The sequence below is a fragment of the Musca domestica genome, unplaced genomic scaffold (genome assembly GCF_030504385.1).
Source record: "Musca domestica strain aabys unplaced genomic scaffold, Musca_domestica.polishedcontigs.V.1.1 1, whole genome shotgun sequence".
NCBI lineage: Eukaryota > Metazoa > Arthropoda > Insecta > Diptera > Muscidae > Musca > Musca domestica.
The window spans coordinates 39790983-39809324 of NW_026712114.1; the positions used below are offsets into that span (position 1 = coordinate 39790983).

At 33.7% G+C, this 18342-nt stretch overlaps 1 protein-coding gene across 1 annotated transcript; it reads left to right on the forward strand.

Moving 5' to 3' along the window:
* The first annotated feature begins 4652 nt into the window (after nucleotides 1–4652).
* On the forward strand, nucleotides 4653–18108 carry LOC101900144 (uncharacterized). The gene is made up of 5 exons (XM_059122722.1): nucleotides 4653–5856; nucleotides 9109–9222; nucleotides 11115–11297; nucleotides 11377–11839; nucleotides 17762–18108. Exons 1-5 carry the CDS (start codon nucleotides 4845–4847, stop codon nucleotides 17970–17972), a joined length of 1983 nt encoding a protein of 660 aa, XP_058978705.1. The 5' UTR covers nucleotides 4653–4844; the 3' UTR covers nucleotides 17973–18108.
* Nucleotides 18109–18342: the final 234 nt, after the last annotated feature.

Here is an 18342-nt window from a genome sequence, read left to right on the forward strand (position 1 = left end):
GGATCGGGCAATAAATGCGACCTGTACTTTGTTTACAAAAATACATGGACAGACGGACGGACGGACATGCATAAATCGACTCAGAATGTGATTCTATGCAGATCATCAAAAGGAACTATGGGTCTATCTCGTTTCCTTCTGCCTGTTACAAACAAATGCACAAAGACATAATACCCTGACCACCTTGTGGTGTAGGGTATAAAAAACCGTCCTTGTAAAATTCAAAACTAACGATTTGGTTCGAGCTGTCAAAAGTTTTAACAGAAGTAGGGGTAACTAGTAATTTATTCGAATTGTTAAAATACTAGTTCTATAGATTTTAATAAACCAAGGAATGTAAAGAACAATGAGCTTCTAAATATATAGCCACTTTTCTCAATATAATTACGTTCTCTCATTGAAATTAGCTAATTGAAATAAACACATTATTTATTATTAAGTCGTTGCTGAAGTGTATATGAACATAATTATAATTTTACTCTCTATAATTTAAAATCAAAAGTTTAAATGATTGCTCTTTCGCTGGCACAACAAATTATTTACAAATGTGAATCATTAATAATATATATTTATTATCTACATAGCGCCGTCACTGAATGTCACCACAAGAAATGTTGTGTCGACACTCTAATGAATTTTTCCAGTAAGTTATCGTTCTAAATCTTTAAACATATTTTTCGTTGAAATATAATGATGTTTAAAACTTTTGCTGCTGACTTTGTATCTGGAGCATAACCAATTAAACCGTACGTCATTCAAACATAGGCTAGATACTTTCCATTTTTCTTTTTACATTTTTTTTGCCAAGAATTTGACAATTTTAAATATAATAAATTGTAATATACAATACTTAGTTAGGTCGGCTACATGGTACCCTACACCACTATACGTATTATCCGTAATAAATAAATGTTTATGTTGGAAATTTGTGTGAAGTAAATCAAGCCAACTACGGTCATTATTGAACTTGAAAATCGGACGGCAACCATATTTAACCGATTTCCACAATTCCATTTCCCATTAGCACGACAGAGATACAGGGCAACTTGTACGAAATTTTGTTTGACTCTGGTCAAAACAGGCACAACTCCTTTTGCCAGGCCGCTGAACATATCAGCACTGCTTGAGTTTTTTTCAATAATTCCAAATTGTTAGAAGGATAATATCCTAATTATCATTTAAACTTCATCACAATGGAGCATAAGGCTTAAAAATCATACTTGGATTACAACACACTTAGATTAGATTATATAAACTAATTTGAAAATTATTGTCTGATGTTCGAAGCTTTAATGAACCACAATTTAATTACCAATCTATTTTATTAATAAAAATCATTAATTAAAATCAATCTGATTTCACATATCAACGTAGGAGTTCATCGACTCAGTGCCAAAGAGTTCCCATTGTAATTTTTATGTGTGCATAAATATTGTAATTAAATATTTGAAGAGTTTTATTTTATTGTTTTGACTTTTTTTTGGTGTCGGTGCAAATTTGATAGTTGTCTGTAGACACCATATCCTACACCACCACTAGTGTATATTATTCTTTTGTAGTTAGATAAACAGTTTATTATACTAAATGTGTTCCTACTTGCTTCAAATTATGCGTCGTTACCTGAGCTTTATTTACTTAGACCAGAAAAATGACATACGGAACACTTGAGCATTTACCGAATTTTCCTACTACCCAATTGTTATGGTCATATTATTTAATCGCCATATAATTATATGCATCGGTAGTCATTATGAATTACATAGCCAAGGACATTGGTTATGCATGTATGTATGTATATTATGATAGTTAGCAGTAAATTGAATCTTGGACACAATTGGCTGGCGGCGTAACGACGTGCTAATGACTAGATGTGGGAATGACATCATTTGTTTGTCTGCCATTTGAAAAAGAAAACGACAAAGCCATCGCAGTTATTCTGAATGGCACAATAAACAAATAGAAGTGGATAAAAGTGAATAAAAAGCAAATAAAAATCTAGCTCTTATTGCTCCCAAAATCCATTAAAGAATATTCTTTTACTATAAAATTGAATGTTAGTGAAACGATTCCAGCAAATGACAATCCATTAGATTTAATCGTTGTTTTTGGATTAAGTTTGAACATTGTCTAAGGAGACAACTTTAATTTGCACTCAATATGGTAATATAAGACGAAGACTTTGCATTGAATAGAGCTTTTTGATAGGCAAATTGGATGCTTAAATTTACAACACATGTTTAAGTTGTCTTATCTTTTGTCTGCAGTCAGGTCAAGTTTGAAGATAAGCTATATTGGTACACGTTTTCGTACAGCCCCATATAAAGTTACCTCCCGATATTCGATATGTTTACGGTTCTAGAACAGAACAGTATACTATTTTGCAATTGGATCTTCCACATGTGACACAATAATTTCTGAACAGTTTCACGTTTTCCTATAGCCCCCATATAATCGTAGCTTCCTATATTCGGTATTTTGATGAGTTTAGCATCAGTTTCTAGTGGAATAGATTAAAATTTGGTATTTATAGTTAAAAAATGACTATATCTCCTGTAGCAAAACATTATCTATACAAGTCCACGTTTTCGTATAGCCCCGATGTAATTTTACTTCCCGATATTCGCGTCGAAGCCACGTTTTCTAACGGAATATTTTTTTATTCGGTATTTTTATATTATAGAGTTTTCTACCTCATGTGGCAGAATATTGTCTTAATAAGTCCACGTTTCCATATAGCTCCCGTATAAAGGTACCTCCCTATATTCGGTATTTTGACGATTTAAGCCACATTTTCTAAGGGATTTCGTGATGGGTTCTTCTTCTTATATAGAACAATTTCTATATAAGTCAAGATTTTTCGATAGCCCACATACTTCGGTATTTTGATGATTGTGCCGACTTTTTACAGAGTTTATTTGAAATTTATATTAGATGTTCCTCATGAGAGAAGTGACGCATACCACTAGAATACTAGAATTTCGGCATTCACAGACGTATTTATACCCTACACCACAAGGTGGTCAGGGTATTATGTCTTTGTGCATTTGTTTGTAACAGGCAAAAGGAAACGAGATAGACCCATAGTTCCTTTTTATGATCTGCATAGAATCACATTCTGAGTCGATTTATACATGTCCGTCCGTCCGTCTTTCCGTCCGTCTGTCCGTCTGCCCATGTATTTTTGTAAACAAAGTACAGGTCGCATTTATTGCCCGATCCAGATGAATATTTGCGCAGATCAAGGACCAAGGACGAACCCTATTGAAATTGGAGATAATCGGTCAAAATTTAGATATAACTCCCATATATATCTTCGTCCGATTTGCCTTTTATTGTACACCAAACGTGTAATATCAGCCCGTATAGCCCGTATATATGTACGTACGATCAGATTGGACCTGAAAATAAGTATGCCAAATTTGATCGAAATCGGTTCAGATATAGCTATAGCTCCCATATATATTGTTCATCCGATTTGTTACTTTTGTCCTCCGCAGCCGTAATATGCACTCTGTAACAATGATATTCAAGGAAATATATCAAATACAGCTTAGAAATATCTTTGCCAATTTATATCGAAATCGGTTCAGATTTGGATATAGCTCCCATATATAACTTCGTCCGATTTACATTTTATTGTGCACCAAACGTCTAATATTTGTCTAAATGGGATGGAATTTGGCACTTAGGACCGAATTTAGTCTATAAGCTAGTATGTCAAATTTGGTGAAGATCGATTCAGATATAGCTATACCTCCCATATATATTGTTCATCCGATTTGTTATATTTGTTACCCACAGCCGTAATATGCACTCCGTAACAAATATATTCAGGGAAATATATGAAATACAGCTCAGAAGTACCTTTGCTAAATTTTATCGAGATTGGTTCAGATTTGGATATAGCTCCCATATATATCTTTATCTGATTTCAAATTAATTTTGCACCAAATGGGCAATACAAGTACGAATTTAAAAGATACAAATGCTTCGGCATATTTAGTCTTTTGAACTTTATATTATAATCATAGCGTGTATGAAATTTAATTGTTATGCGGAGCTCTACTAAGTTCGCAAAGTGGTGTTGGGTATCATAACGACGGCCCCGGCCGACTTTAAGACTTTCTTTACTGGTTTTATATTAGTTACTTTACTGTTTTTATACTTGTTTGATTTCTCTTCCTCTTTACCGACTCTGAAAGAGAGCCAATAAAATAAGAAATATAATCCTGGGCCGATACTGCCCATTTTCTACACAAATCATCCTAGACATATTCAAACATTTTTTAAACCAAAAAATATTTGTTACTTATCTTGATTATGATAGACTGACGCAGATAATTCTACGTTCTTACAATTTCATGATGATAAGGAATATGTACAAGATATGGATATCCAAAAATATTTTTGAAGTGTTACAAAAGGAATGTTTTTTTACTATTGGTGTTTTGCAGTATTCAATTGATATCCTTTATCACAATTTTTATTCAAATTTTTAGTCAAAATCAAAATAATTCAACTATTATTGTCAGTAAACTTTAACTTCGTACTATTTTGCGAAAAAGATTACTTTTAAGTTTTAAGAAAGAAAAAAAAACACGTAAGCTATTTGTTAACCTCCATTCTTCTGTTCATCCTTTTTTTCAGATGCTACACTGCTGAAGCCATAACATTGGTTATTGTATATAATATATACATAAAACAACTTGCCTTGAAATTTTAAATAACATCATAATCAAACAGCAATTTACGTTCGTTTGTAAACACACTAACAAACTTATAAGCGTATTATGTCCTCAAAGGATTTGGCTTAAATCCACAAACGTTAGAACAACAATTTCAATATGAAACCTAAAGGATTTCATTCAGAAGACCACAGTAAAGATATTGACATTATAACCAACCAACAGCAAAGTCGAGCAATTTCCGATGACAAAATGGCGGCGATGCATGCAAATGTACACAAAGGAATACCCAAAGTAAACAACCGGATACAAGACAAACATGAGGACAACGATATGATCCTTTACCATAAACCTCGAACAAATCATAGAACATGGCTAAAATGGTTAAGTCACTCTGAACAGCCAATAAGTACTTTCCTTCTTTTGATTGTCCTAGTGAATGGAGTGCATGAATCATTTGCAACGACAACGACATCCACAACAACAACATCCACAACAACATTGAAACCCACAATATCCCGATACAGTCAACTATTATCGACAAATGGAAAATTAACGGAAATGTCAGATGACAATGAGGACGATATGTTTCGTCCATTTGTGCCCAAAGATCCGGAGGTAATATCACGTAATGTTTTTACACCTTCAGGACAGTTTCGTGTCTTTCAACCCGTTGAAAGTGATTTACGTGCTGCTGTGGCCATGGAACACAGGTCACACAACGATCAAATGACAACAGCCAAGGAGGCATCACCTCAAGCCACAGAAAGTGCAAAAATGACTAGTGAAAATAAACGTGTCGTCGAACATCCACATAATGAAACCACATTGGCCGCATTACCCAGTGAAACACGAAAAACGGTCCGTGATGTGCGTAAACAAAATATCGATAAAAAGCAAAATACAATTGACCAAAATAATGACTTGTCATCCGATCTGAAAAGTTTGGAAGATTTATTGGTTGAATACGTACAGAATTTCTTTGAAAAGGGTGAATATCAACCGTTGCCCGGTTTGGTAGTTGAGTTGCAAAAGAATCGCAGTGACACAACGGATAATTCGCTCAAAGAACACACAAGAAACGTTCGCCAAACATCGAAACCCATTGGTGCCAAAGTGAGCTTGGATGTGCCTCGGACATTGGCCACAGGACGTTTGTTGTTCTTAACAGGTTGGTAAAATATAATTTTAAGGAATTTGTTTTTGATGTTGTTCATAAATTATAATATCCACTACATGTCAAAGGGTATTATATTATTATTTCTGGGATGTGGCAAAAAGTACCCAAACCTGCAGAATAGTTCGTAGACATAGATCATAGTCGTACGAACCAATCCAAACCAATCTGAGTCAAAAACATACTTAATTTTTTTAACATCAAATTTTATTATGAGTCTCCAAAAAAATGTGTAAACTGAATTAATATAATTTAAAACCAGTATAAAAGGTCAAAATTCGGACGGGCCGATTATATGATACCCTACATATAATCGTAGAATTCCCGTAACAAAAGAAAATAACATTGTGAATTTAACAAATTTGACGGAGGCTTTTGTACCTGTAGTACCAAATATCATTGCTGTATAGTGCATGATATGACTTCGATAAGAATTATATTAAAAAATATTTTTTGGAGTAATAGAAATACCGGACCGAGTTTCAACAAATGGAAAAATTCGGCTTAATATGAAAAAATCTCTTCAATTTGGGCTGATATTACATATATGGTGGACACCAACCGCAAATTCGGAAGACGATGTATATGGAAGGTACATACAAACATCCTTGTTGTGCAGTGCATAATACGCATGTGGGGGATATAAAACTCCAAATCGGATGAAACATAGCTATGGCTATATCTGAACCGATTTTCGCTAATTTCTATAGGGTTCGTCTTTGGACCAAACAAATATTATTTGGAAAATTGCATCTCAATCGGATAAAAAATGCTACCTGCACACATACAAGGACAGACGGAATGACATCCATAAATAGACTCAAAATTCTATAAAGATCCTCCAAAAGAATTTTAGATTTATTTAATTCTTTGGTTCCTCTTCTATTGAGCATACGATCTCGTCACTTGGGTAAAAAAATGTTTTTTTGTCATAGAATTTATTTTTAAAATAACTTCTGGGGAGAATATCCCAGACAAAAAACAAGGGAACTGATGAGGATTGGTGGCTCTTTCCGAAACCTAGGTATTCCCTGCCTTACCCCCTGGTTAACATTACCATCGTTCTCCACTAATAAACAAACGTTGTTTTTATAAAAACAACAATAAAGGGATAAAGCCTGACCATTTTGCAACAACAAAATACTACGGTATCCCTAACAAACAAGCCACACTGTGCTATTTTAGAATAAGTTTAGCTTTGTTCGAATTGGTCACCTTTGGCACGAATTTTGACCTTCAGAGCCAATGAAACCGTCACACGCTGTCCGAATGTTGCTCTTCGGTATTTTGGCTTATTCCCGGCGTTTGGTATTTTTTAGTGCGAACCTTGCTTTCCAAAATACTCCAGACACAATAGTCCAACGGATTGGTATGCGGAGATTTTGGTGGCCATTCTGCGCTGGAAATGAAGCGAGGAACCTCATTTTGTAACTATTCTTGGGTGGCGCGATCTGAGTGAGATGGTGCTGAGTCCTGTTGGAATGTCCAAGTTCTACGGCCAAAATGTTTGCGTGCCCAAGGCTTTAATACATCCTCCAGAATATTTTCGCGATAATATTTGGCATTTATTCTGATTCCACGGTCGATTAATACGAGCGGTTTTCCAGCCAAATATGGAGAAATCAGACTATCACGTTTGAATTCCATCACAAATAACTTTGTTTCTGGAAAATGCTTTTGTACGTTTGTAAACAATATAATTAGCTGTCACTGGAATAATTTTAGCTGCTGACGGATGAGTGGCTTAGAAATAAAAGTAGTCTGAAGTTGGTTGCAGTTTTTGTACCCTCTACCATACATAGTATGGAGGGTATATTAACTTCGTCATTCCGTTTGTAACTCATCGAAATAATAATTTTAGACCCAACAAAGAATATATTCTTGATCAGCGTAAAATTCTAAGACGATTTAGCCCTGTCTGTCCGTCCGTCCGTCTGTCCGTTTGTTGTAATCACGCTACAGGCTTAACGAATTAAGATAGAGCGCTAAAATTTTTTCCCAGATCTCTCTTTTATCTGCAGGCAGGTCAAGTTCGAAGATGGGCTATATAGGTCCACGATATCGTATAGCCCCCATATAACGGTACCCTCCGATATTCGACATGTTGATGATTTTAGTTACATTTTTCAACGGAATTGTCTGAAATTCTACACAAGAGGTTTTTTGTGAGGACTTTACCCCCTGACAGAGAGGTTAACGGTATCGTATATCCCCCATATAACGGTACCTCCGATATTCGGTATTTTGATGATTTTAGCCATGGTATTGTCTGAAAATCCACAAAAGGAGTTCTTTGTGAGCACTTTAACCCCTGAAAAGTAATTATCTATATAGGTCCACAATATCGTATATCCCTCCATATATCGGCATTAGATATTTTAAAGATTTTAACAGAATTTTTAATGGATTTTATTTTTGAAAATTTTCTAATTCGTTCCAAATGGTGGAGGGTATTCAAAGTTCGGCCCGGCAGAACTTCCTGCTTTTTTACTTGTTTCATCTCACCTTGTATTTCCGATCCGATATCTTGGCTATCATGATCGGAAGTGACCTTTTAATGTATTTATGATTTGGCCGGGATTAAAAATATTCGCAGGTCAGTGCAAATGTTCTTATTTTTGCTCGGTATATATTGAACGAAGACCATTCGATTTAGTAGGCTTCTTCCCAGCCCTAAACTCTAACGCTATGTAAACTTCCGCGTCGATTGGTCTATAATTGTGGCCTGTATAGCAACAGCAAATTTTTCTGTCATTGGTCCATTACAACCCCTTAATATTTTGGTATAATCCAAAAGGAATATGCTTCTATTTTGACCCTAATCCCACCTCCATTTTCAATTTTATGAGAATCGGGCCATAATTGCGACCTGTAACGTGATTACAAATTAACATGGACGGACATACATAGCTAGATCGACTCAGCTCGGCGACATAGAAAGATCCTATGTGCAGGATCAATATTATGAGTTGTTACATAATTGTTAACCTAATCACATTTCTAACATACCCACACATATTGTCAAATATTTTGTAGGTTCTCATTTTTTTACATTATGACATCTCTACTATTATTTATCAGTGTAGCAGAATACAGCCCAGTTAAAGTCGAAATCAAGTGATAACATTTGTTTGGTTTCCATTTCGAGTGTCTTAGAAAAGCTGGCTATAAATCTTAGCTAAGACACCAAAAACAAATCTTACTACAATAATAATATAAAATACTAATTATCGTTTCTTTTTTCAGGTCTAAAAAAAGTGTTGTGGCCCGTTTTCATGGGGTTGCAGGTCCTTAAATCACTCTTAATTGCGATGTTCATCCCAGCGCTTATTGGTTCGTTTACAAAACTTTTGGGGAAAGGTTAGTTCAAATGTTTATTGAACCTTAATTTACATAATGTAACGAAATAATATAATGACTAACCAAAACTAATAACATGTCACATACATGTGCAGGATTTAATTATTATTACACACATGTCTATTATTTTTTAATTATTATTCACAGAAATTAATTAATGGAAATTTTTAATGTTACACAATTGAAAAAAAAAACAAGTAAGCAAAGGCTACAGTCGAGCGGGGCCGACCGTTGAATACCCTACAACACTATAATAAACGATACAGTTTATATAGGCGAGATACTCGAAAGAATTCCACAAGATATTGTGACAAATAATAAAAGAAAACCATCAGGTTTCGTTCTCTAATTTTCAAATAATAGCAACTTAAACTAATTTGCTCATTTCCAATTTATTGGTAGATGTTGCACTTATATGGTCTTCCTAGATCTGGAACCAATATTTCCCAAAGACCTATAATCTCTCAGAAGTGGCAAAAGATTAACAGTTATTATTGGTTTTTGACTGAAACGCATCTATATGAGATACAGACATTTGACTATATTCTTCAACGAAATAGTCAGAAGTGCGTCTTTTTTGTATTTGTGAATTCTCCAAAAAGTCTCTGGAATGGACATTTTCGTATTTTGTCTACAAAAGTTGGCAAACTATTTCACACATTGAATATTTTGCAATGTGCGGTAACCCCCTTTCAAATGTGCGTGAGGATCGGGCGATAATTAGGACCTGCTGACAATTTTGCAGTTTTTTGGTCCATTTCAACCCCTAAATATATGGCGATCATCTCCAAAAAAGTAGGCTTCTATTCTGACCCTCATCTTATCCCCATGCAAAATTTCGTAAGGATCGGGCCATAAATGCGATCTGTATATGATATCCTGATATCCCAACCACTTAGTTTTGTTAGCTGTAGAAATATTACCAAATGTTTAATTCAAAATGAAAATATGCCAAAAATATGACAAAATTGAAAAAATATGAGAAAATTTAACAAAATCAATATTTTCATCTTTAGAGAGATATTTTTATGCGATTTTTTAGACGTTTTTTCTTTCCTGCCAAGAGGTCATTCTGAATTAATGAGAACTGTCGAAATCAGTTCAGCCGTTCTCGACATATAAAAGATCTTTCAAGCATATCTTCTTTGATAGACATATATATCGCACATATTTTGCTATATATCCGATTTGTTGGATGTTAACATCAATGTAAAGATCAGAAGTAACCTTGTCATGGCTTTATGATTTCGCCGGGATTTAAAATATTCGCGGTTTAATTAAAAATTTTGAATTTTTTCAACACAAAAGATATGGTCTATTTTACCCGCTAAATATTATCCGATGACCACCCAAATTGGTAGGCTTCTTCCCCTCCCTAAACTCCAGCTACATGCGAAATTCCGCGTCGATTGGTCTAAAATTGCGACCTGTATAGCTACTGCAAAATCCGACATTTTTTCAGTATTTGGTCCATTTCAACCCCTAAACATTTGGCGATCATCTCCAAAAGCAATAGGGTTCTATTCTGGTCCAAGCCCCACTTACATTCTAAATTTCGTGAAGATCGGACCATAATTGCGACCTGTAGAGTGATTACAAATTAACATGGACAGACGGACAGACGGACAGACGGACGGACGGACATACATAGCTAGATCGACTCAGCTCGGCGAGCTAGGAAGATCCATATATACTTTCCTATATGGGAAATCAATATTTCGAGGTGTTACTTAAATTCTGGCCCAATCAAACTTATAATACCCCCAACACATAGTGTTGTAGGGTATAAAAACAAGTTGGGTTTCAGTTAAAAAAAAATAATTAAATAAAATAAAAAAATCAACTTGTTGTAAAATCGTTTACAATTATTCTTTCAAATTATTTTAATTTAGGTATCAGTTCGGGTTCGGCACCTTTATTTATACGACCCATGGACCCACCTCAAGAATTAGATTTCCGTGACAACTTTGGCGATGGTGACAAATTCCTTTCAGCTGATGATGTGTTGAATGATCCCTTCCAACCTACAGATGACACCATAAAAGACCATAAACCCTATGCCTACAATCAACCGGGTTTGTTAAACTGAAACCTAAAGTACATTAAAATGATGAATTTTGTACTAATATTTTGCAATTATATTTCCCCCCTTAGAAGCCTCACAATACAGCAATCAATACGCCTACAACAGTGTAGATTCCTCATCGAACCTGGGACCGTTGAGCTTCACACGCCTTGGTATGAACGAACGACAGCATCAGTTAATGCAAAATTCCTATATGGGAGCATTACAGACAATTACATCGGCTTCGTTTAAAAATTCCAATTCAATATCTGGTAGTTCGTCATCACTTTCAGCGCCGATGGTGAATAAACCGGCGGCACCGGCCAACATGAACACATTCCAGCAATTCCAAAAGGTTCCTGCCTCATCATTGCTGCTCTCCAATTATGATCCATTCTATAGCCCGTTGTTATCGAGATTGGATTCGGTATTTGCTCAATTAAAATTGAATTCAGACAATGAAGATTGCCGTGAAAAGGTGATTTGTTTGATGTATGCTAATCCCGCAAAATATGCTCCATATAGCAATCTCGTATCGGCGCAATTAAGTCGGTAAGTTATGATTTCACAGGTAATTGGTTTTTAGCTTGATAAAATAATAAGTGTATATGCCTAAAAGTATGCTTCATTTTTTATCTATGTAACTTTATCAATGTGGTGAATATAAGAATGGTGTAAATCTTTAATATTATTCTTCAACTAGCAGTTACGCAAATTGCAACGAAAAATCAAAAATAATGCTATAAAACAAGGTTGACTAATGACGATTTTATATGTCCTTAAGGAGGAAAAAAACTGTTGAGTCTAAAGGTTTTTAATGGAAAAGTGACCGTCTAGACAGTTCCCATCGACATACACTGACTTATGGCGAGGAAAACATACTAACCCCTATTCAAGCGACATCGAAAATATAATTTGCTCAATTTTTTCTGTTCCCAGGACCTATCCCACTCGAATTCGAGCAAGTTTTTCGGGGGTCTTTTGATATGTAGGGCTAGAACAATTTTAACTCTTAAAGACGAAGTTTCAAAGGCCATTTTTGATTGAACGATCAAAAATTGAAAAAGAAAGTAAAATAATATCAGTAATCAGGCTTATCGATAGATGTATACCCCAGCCTTGAGGTTCCGAAGCAGTTGGACAATATTGACCAATTCGTATCTGACTTAAGATTGATAAATAATATTACAACGTGCCAGATTTGTACTATGTGGACTGCATCCTTTGTATGAGTTATATGCAAATTTTTGGAAAATGTAGAAATATGCATCGGATAAAGAAGTGTTCCATTTTCATACTTCATATAATATAGATAAAAATATTGGTATGTGGAAATCGAACATTAATATCCAATTTTATGCGAAATTATAAATTTCGATAAACAAGATATTCATATCAAATTGCTGGTTAAGATAAATACTGTCCATTTTCGGACCTGACCTAGTACTGTTGCAAATATTAAGCTTCGCAAAGTTGTAATTTATTTCGAACTTTTTTGGTGAAGGTACCAGAAGGAGTGGACCGATATTTCCCATCTCCGAACTCGATTTAAGTTTGATAATAATATTACGATGTACCAAGTTTGAACCAAATTGTTTTTTTTGGAGATTTGTTCCGAAAGAAATTGTATTGCTACACTTTATATACACAACAAACTAAATGCCATACAGTTTGAGGTGGAATTTTAGAATTTTTGCATGTAGGTCCCAATTTTATCGAGGCATAATTTTTTTTGAAAATCTGTACTAATAGGTACTGAGTATTGTACTGTAATTTTAAATTCTGAAATCTATATATATATATATATATATATATATATATATATATATATATATATATATATATATATATATATATATATATATAAATGAAAGTTGTGTTAGTTACTACGCTTATTACTTAAGAACCGCTGAACTGATTTTAATGATTCATACAAATTCGGAATTGTCTCTTATCCGAAAAGGATAATATCGCGTAAAAATGTGATATGTTAAGATTTTCATTTTGACTTTTGAAATGTACAATAGTAATGCATGATTTTTTCCATTTTGACTTACTTTTTTCTAATGTACATTTATAGTGTTTTTTATATTTTATTTTTGAATTCGAATATTAATACCAATTTATTTAATTGCCTTGATTTCTTGAGAACTGAAATTGACGGAAGTGTAGTACCGAATTATGTGGTGGCGAAACGGAATAGATGATACCGAAATAATTTAATGCGGTCACACCAAAGTTAAAAGAAAATTACTTTTCCAAAATCGTTTAAAAAACACGAAAAAAGAGATCTCATTGCAACAATTCTCAAAATGGGAAAATATCGAAAAAAAATTCCAATGGAATTGAATTTTAAAATAAAAGTACATTCTATTGACAAACTTTGTAAGGATCTTTAAACCGTTGCTGTAACAAATCAGCGAACAAGTTAAAGATTTTTTCAATTTGTTATTATTCTTTTGTCAATTTTTTTTAAATTTGTAATATCATATTGAATTCAGTGGATTTTTGTGAACAAAATAAAGAATAATTTTTCACTATATACAATTTTTCACCAAAAAAATGAAATAAGTGCGAAATACGATGGTAACTGACATCTACCTTTCAACTCCAGGGCCTACATCGGGCTTCAGCTGGAAGATGCGCAAACATTTAAACAAACAAAAATGACCGAAAAAGACTAATGGGGCTTATTTCAAAGCGTGGCCCTACTTCTTTCATGTGACAATAATCCGTCCAATGAGAGCTCAACATGCAAAAAATTTTGGGAGTACAATCAGTAAAATACCAAATATAAAGGGTGCAAAATAGTAGAGCGAATGGGACTTTTAGTAAGAAAAGGATTTCTATCCTTCCAAAAATTCTGCCTGAACATTTAAGATACCTTAGATCGCTTTTGCAGGTCATGATATCGATCATAAATAATCATCGTATGATTTAAGCCATTTTTGGAGTCTTCGCCACTTTCTTCTATTTTTGGCCCTTATTTGGCATCTTTGTTTCTAAGGGGGTAGAGAACCTCTTCGCATAAAATTTTCGGAGTAGGGCCCATATTGGTCTTGACCACTAAAAAAATTTATTTATGCTACCCTGGGGTAATGAACCAAGTCCACCTTTTGGCGGACAAACAGACCGACATGGTTAGGTGGACTTATGAGGACTCTAATGCACAATCTGAGGTGCTAATGGGATTAAAAAAGTAATTAACTTTGCCTATTCTTAAATCAATTAGCCCTCAATTATGAGTTGTACAAAGTACAGTAAATTCCAAATTACTGCTCATTTGACTAAAAATTAAAAACTAATCGACCAGTACGTGAACATTTATAACATTCTTATATTTTTGAATAATTATGCTTTGACAAATATGCATAATAGACAAAAACTATGGGCCGGCAACGCGGACCGGGCCAGCTAGTATTTTTATAAAATTCATTCTAAATTTTGGTGCTTAAGTTATAAACTTTCGTTATTAGAATTTTCAATTCATTATTTATAAACTTGGCTACGAAGGTTTATGTCATATGATAGTCCAAAACGTGTCTCATAGAAATAGTCCTAGGTCTCTTTGGACAAAACCATTTCAGGACATTTGAAGTCGATCTAGCAGTGTCTGTCCGTCCGTTTGTCTGGCTGAAGCGCTTTCTCGAAGGGACGATCCAATTTCTTCTAAACTTCAGTTCGTAATACTGTTATCAAACTTAGATCGACTTCGGAGATGGGCAATATCGATCTACTCCTTATGGTGTCTCTGCCACAAAGTATCAAATTTTTAAAAGAATATTATTCAACTGATAGAAAGAAAGGGTCATCCGATTTTATTCAAATCATCCCAATATTTCTACTTCTCTTATCTGCGGCTTTGATCTCAAATTCTGTACTTCAAGAGTTTAAACCTTAAAATTTCGCTCTTTTGAAAAAGGTTTAACTTTTACAATTTCTTACGAAATGTACAATGATAGAATTAAATGCGAATGAGATGAGTTTAAATTTTTAGAATTCTCCAAAAATTTTAGAATTTGTAAATACGAGCGTATATTAGCATTTGTATGTGAAATAAGGTGCAGCTTTTGTAATTTTAGAACTAGAATGAGTTAGCAGTTTTTCTGATAACGTTAAAATATTCTCAGCTGGAATCTAGACATTTTGCAGGAAGATACATTTAAAACTTTGATATGGCCTGTAATAAGTCCAGATTCCTCGTAATGTATAATTAAGGGGTATGATCTGTTCTAAAATTTCAAAATGGTACATAAAATGAGCAATGGTATTGATGAGCATTTTACGAAGTGATTTGCACACTGAAAACTAAAAGTAGTCGCTCGAAAACAGCAAGAACTTTAAATTTGTAATATTTACCTTGGTGGAGGAGTGTTCCCGGGTACACACAAAATTGCTAGGTATTTCTTTCGACATGTCCATAATAAAAGAATGGGTGGTAACCCATAAAAAAGGATAATTGTTCCATTAAATCAAAGAGAAAAAATAAAATGACATCATTTCTGAATTTCACAAAAAGAAAAAAAAAACATGTCACACGTCTATAGAATAAAATTTAAAATGATTTGAAAATTATAGATAAGTTGTAATATGACAAGTAAGCAAAGGCTATAGTAGTGCGGGGTCGACCATGTGATACCCTACAACCCATAGCCTTTTGACCAGGGACATTTGCCCAATATTGACGCACTCCTTCTAAATAAAATCCAATGGTCATCCAATATGCTGGAATTCTTCCCTGTCCTCAACTCTCTTCTCAGGCGTATCGATTGGCTTCAATTGTGTAATCAGGAATTTTTTTCTATTTTTGGTTCATTTGAATCCCTGAATATTTTGCGATCATCTGCAAAAGCAAGAGGACCCTCCGTATCTCCAAATTTAGACTCATCTATATGACTTGCTTGTCTACGATATTTGGCTATATTCGTCAACGAAATCAACATAAAAAAGCTAGATGTTCGCCCTTGGTGTATTTCGGTTATCGCCTATAATTAATGTTGGTATTTTTTCACGCAAAAGTAGTGGTACATTCTACCCGCTGTCTAAACTCTTCGCGATTATTTATAAATATATTGCAGACATCTTTGAAAACAATAGGCCTAGCCTTTCTGAGCCTAACTCTACCCTTAAGCAAATTTTCGTGAGGATCGGACGATAATTGCAATCTGTAAATAATATCCCCAACCTGTGTTGTAAGATGAAAAAAAAATTACAAAATGTACTCTTAAATATTTTAAGTCAAAGTGAAAAAATCACATGCGACAAAAAAAAAAAATTCGAAAAACTAAAAATATGTCACAAAATACTACAAAATCTATGTTAACATCATTATTGGCATATTTTATTCAATTTTTAGATTTTATTCTTTTATACCAATAGGGCATTCTGAATTGACAAAACTTGTCAAAATCGGTCCAGCTATTGTTGAGATATAAGCACTCCAGCTAACATCGCCTTCCTTTGAATACACAAAATGTATATATTTCGCTATGTATATTCGATATATTTACTATCGGAATCTGCCCAGCCCTAAGTTTTAGTCCCATGCTAACGTCCCCATGGTCTATAATTGCGACCTGTAGAGCAATAAGTCAGGAAATTTTTCAGTTTTTGGTCCATTTCGAATATTATGAGATCAAAAGCAATAGGCTTCTATTCTGGCTCTAGCCCCACCCCAATTCTACAATTTTTGACCCAATCAAACTTATAATACCCTCAACACACAGTGTTGTAGGGTATAATTATAAATAAGTTGTAATATGAAAATGGGTTGCCATTACCGATTTGGCAAATGAGATTACCTTGTTAATTCTGCTAGTGCGTACCTTTCCCACCTATAAGGCTGAATGTGTAATTAACAAGAAGAACACATCACTTTTACACCAGAAACACTGTTTGTTAAATGTGAGTCTGACAATAGATACAATTTAAACTTATTTTTGATTTCGGCGAACTCCCTATTTGCCACTCCTTTAAGAAATAAATTCTGCCTTTACTTAAACATTTCTACTATGTACTGCATGTTTATTGTTTAATATGAATAAGTTATTTTACTTTGCACTTGTAAAGTGATAATATTATTTTGATGTCTATTAACAAACATACAAATAATAAACAAAAAAGAATTTCTGGAAAACAAACATATAAATTTTCATACCGTAGCTCAGACATTACGAGTGAAAACAGAGTATGTGACTTGACTAAGATTTTTCCTGTTAATTCCAAAATTTTTTCTTTTAAATAAATAAAAGCAAAACTAGAAAAGTCTGCTCATTTCAGTTTACAGAAGATTCTGTTTTGAAAGGTCGAATTTATTTAAAGTCTTAAGTTTCCAAGAAGTAACTGATAAGACTAGGGAAAAGTAATTTGAATTTTAAAAATTTCAAATAATAATAACAATAATACATTGATGAATCGTTATTACAATCTTACTATTAAAATATTAATAATAAGCCAATATCTTTCTCTTTCCAGAGAATTAAATGAATTGCGTAAGCCAACCTCAGATAATCCCGACATTCTACGTTTCTTCAAATACATGCGGGCGGCTAAAGATGGCCAAGACGGCGTTGACTGCGAACAAGCATTTGAGAAATGTACGGAATTTAAAGATTTCGAAAATCCTGCAATGGTTTCCACATATCATGACATAAACAAATTGGTGCAGGCGAGAAAAATGGCATAATGGCAAAATGAATTTGAGTAATGGCAAGAACAGCGTCGAAACGAAATTTGACTATTTGTATATGAAAAAAAATGTATGAACATTTTTTAGTTCTTAAGTAGAAACAAATGAGCCATAGACATTTTTAGATTTTATATTAAATTATTTATTTATTTATTCTCTAACTTAATTATTATTTAATTTATTTATTAATTTATTAATATATTTGTCAGTTTATTTATTTAAAAAATTATTTATTATAAAATGAATGAATATGTTTAATATCAAGAAAAAAAATTAATTGTCCTAGAATATAAAAATAAAATTATTGTAGATAGTAAGAGTTTTATGCTATTGACAAACATAGATATGTTGTAGACAATGCAGTTTT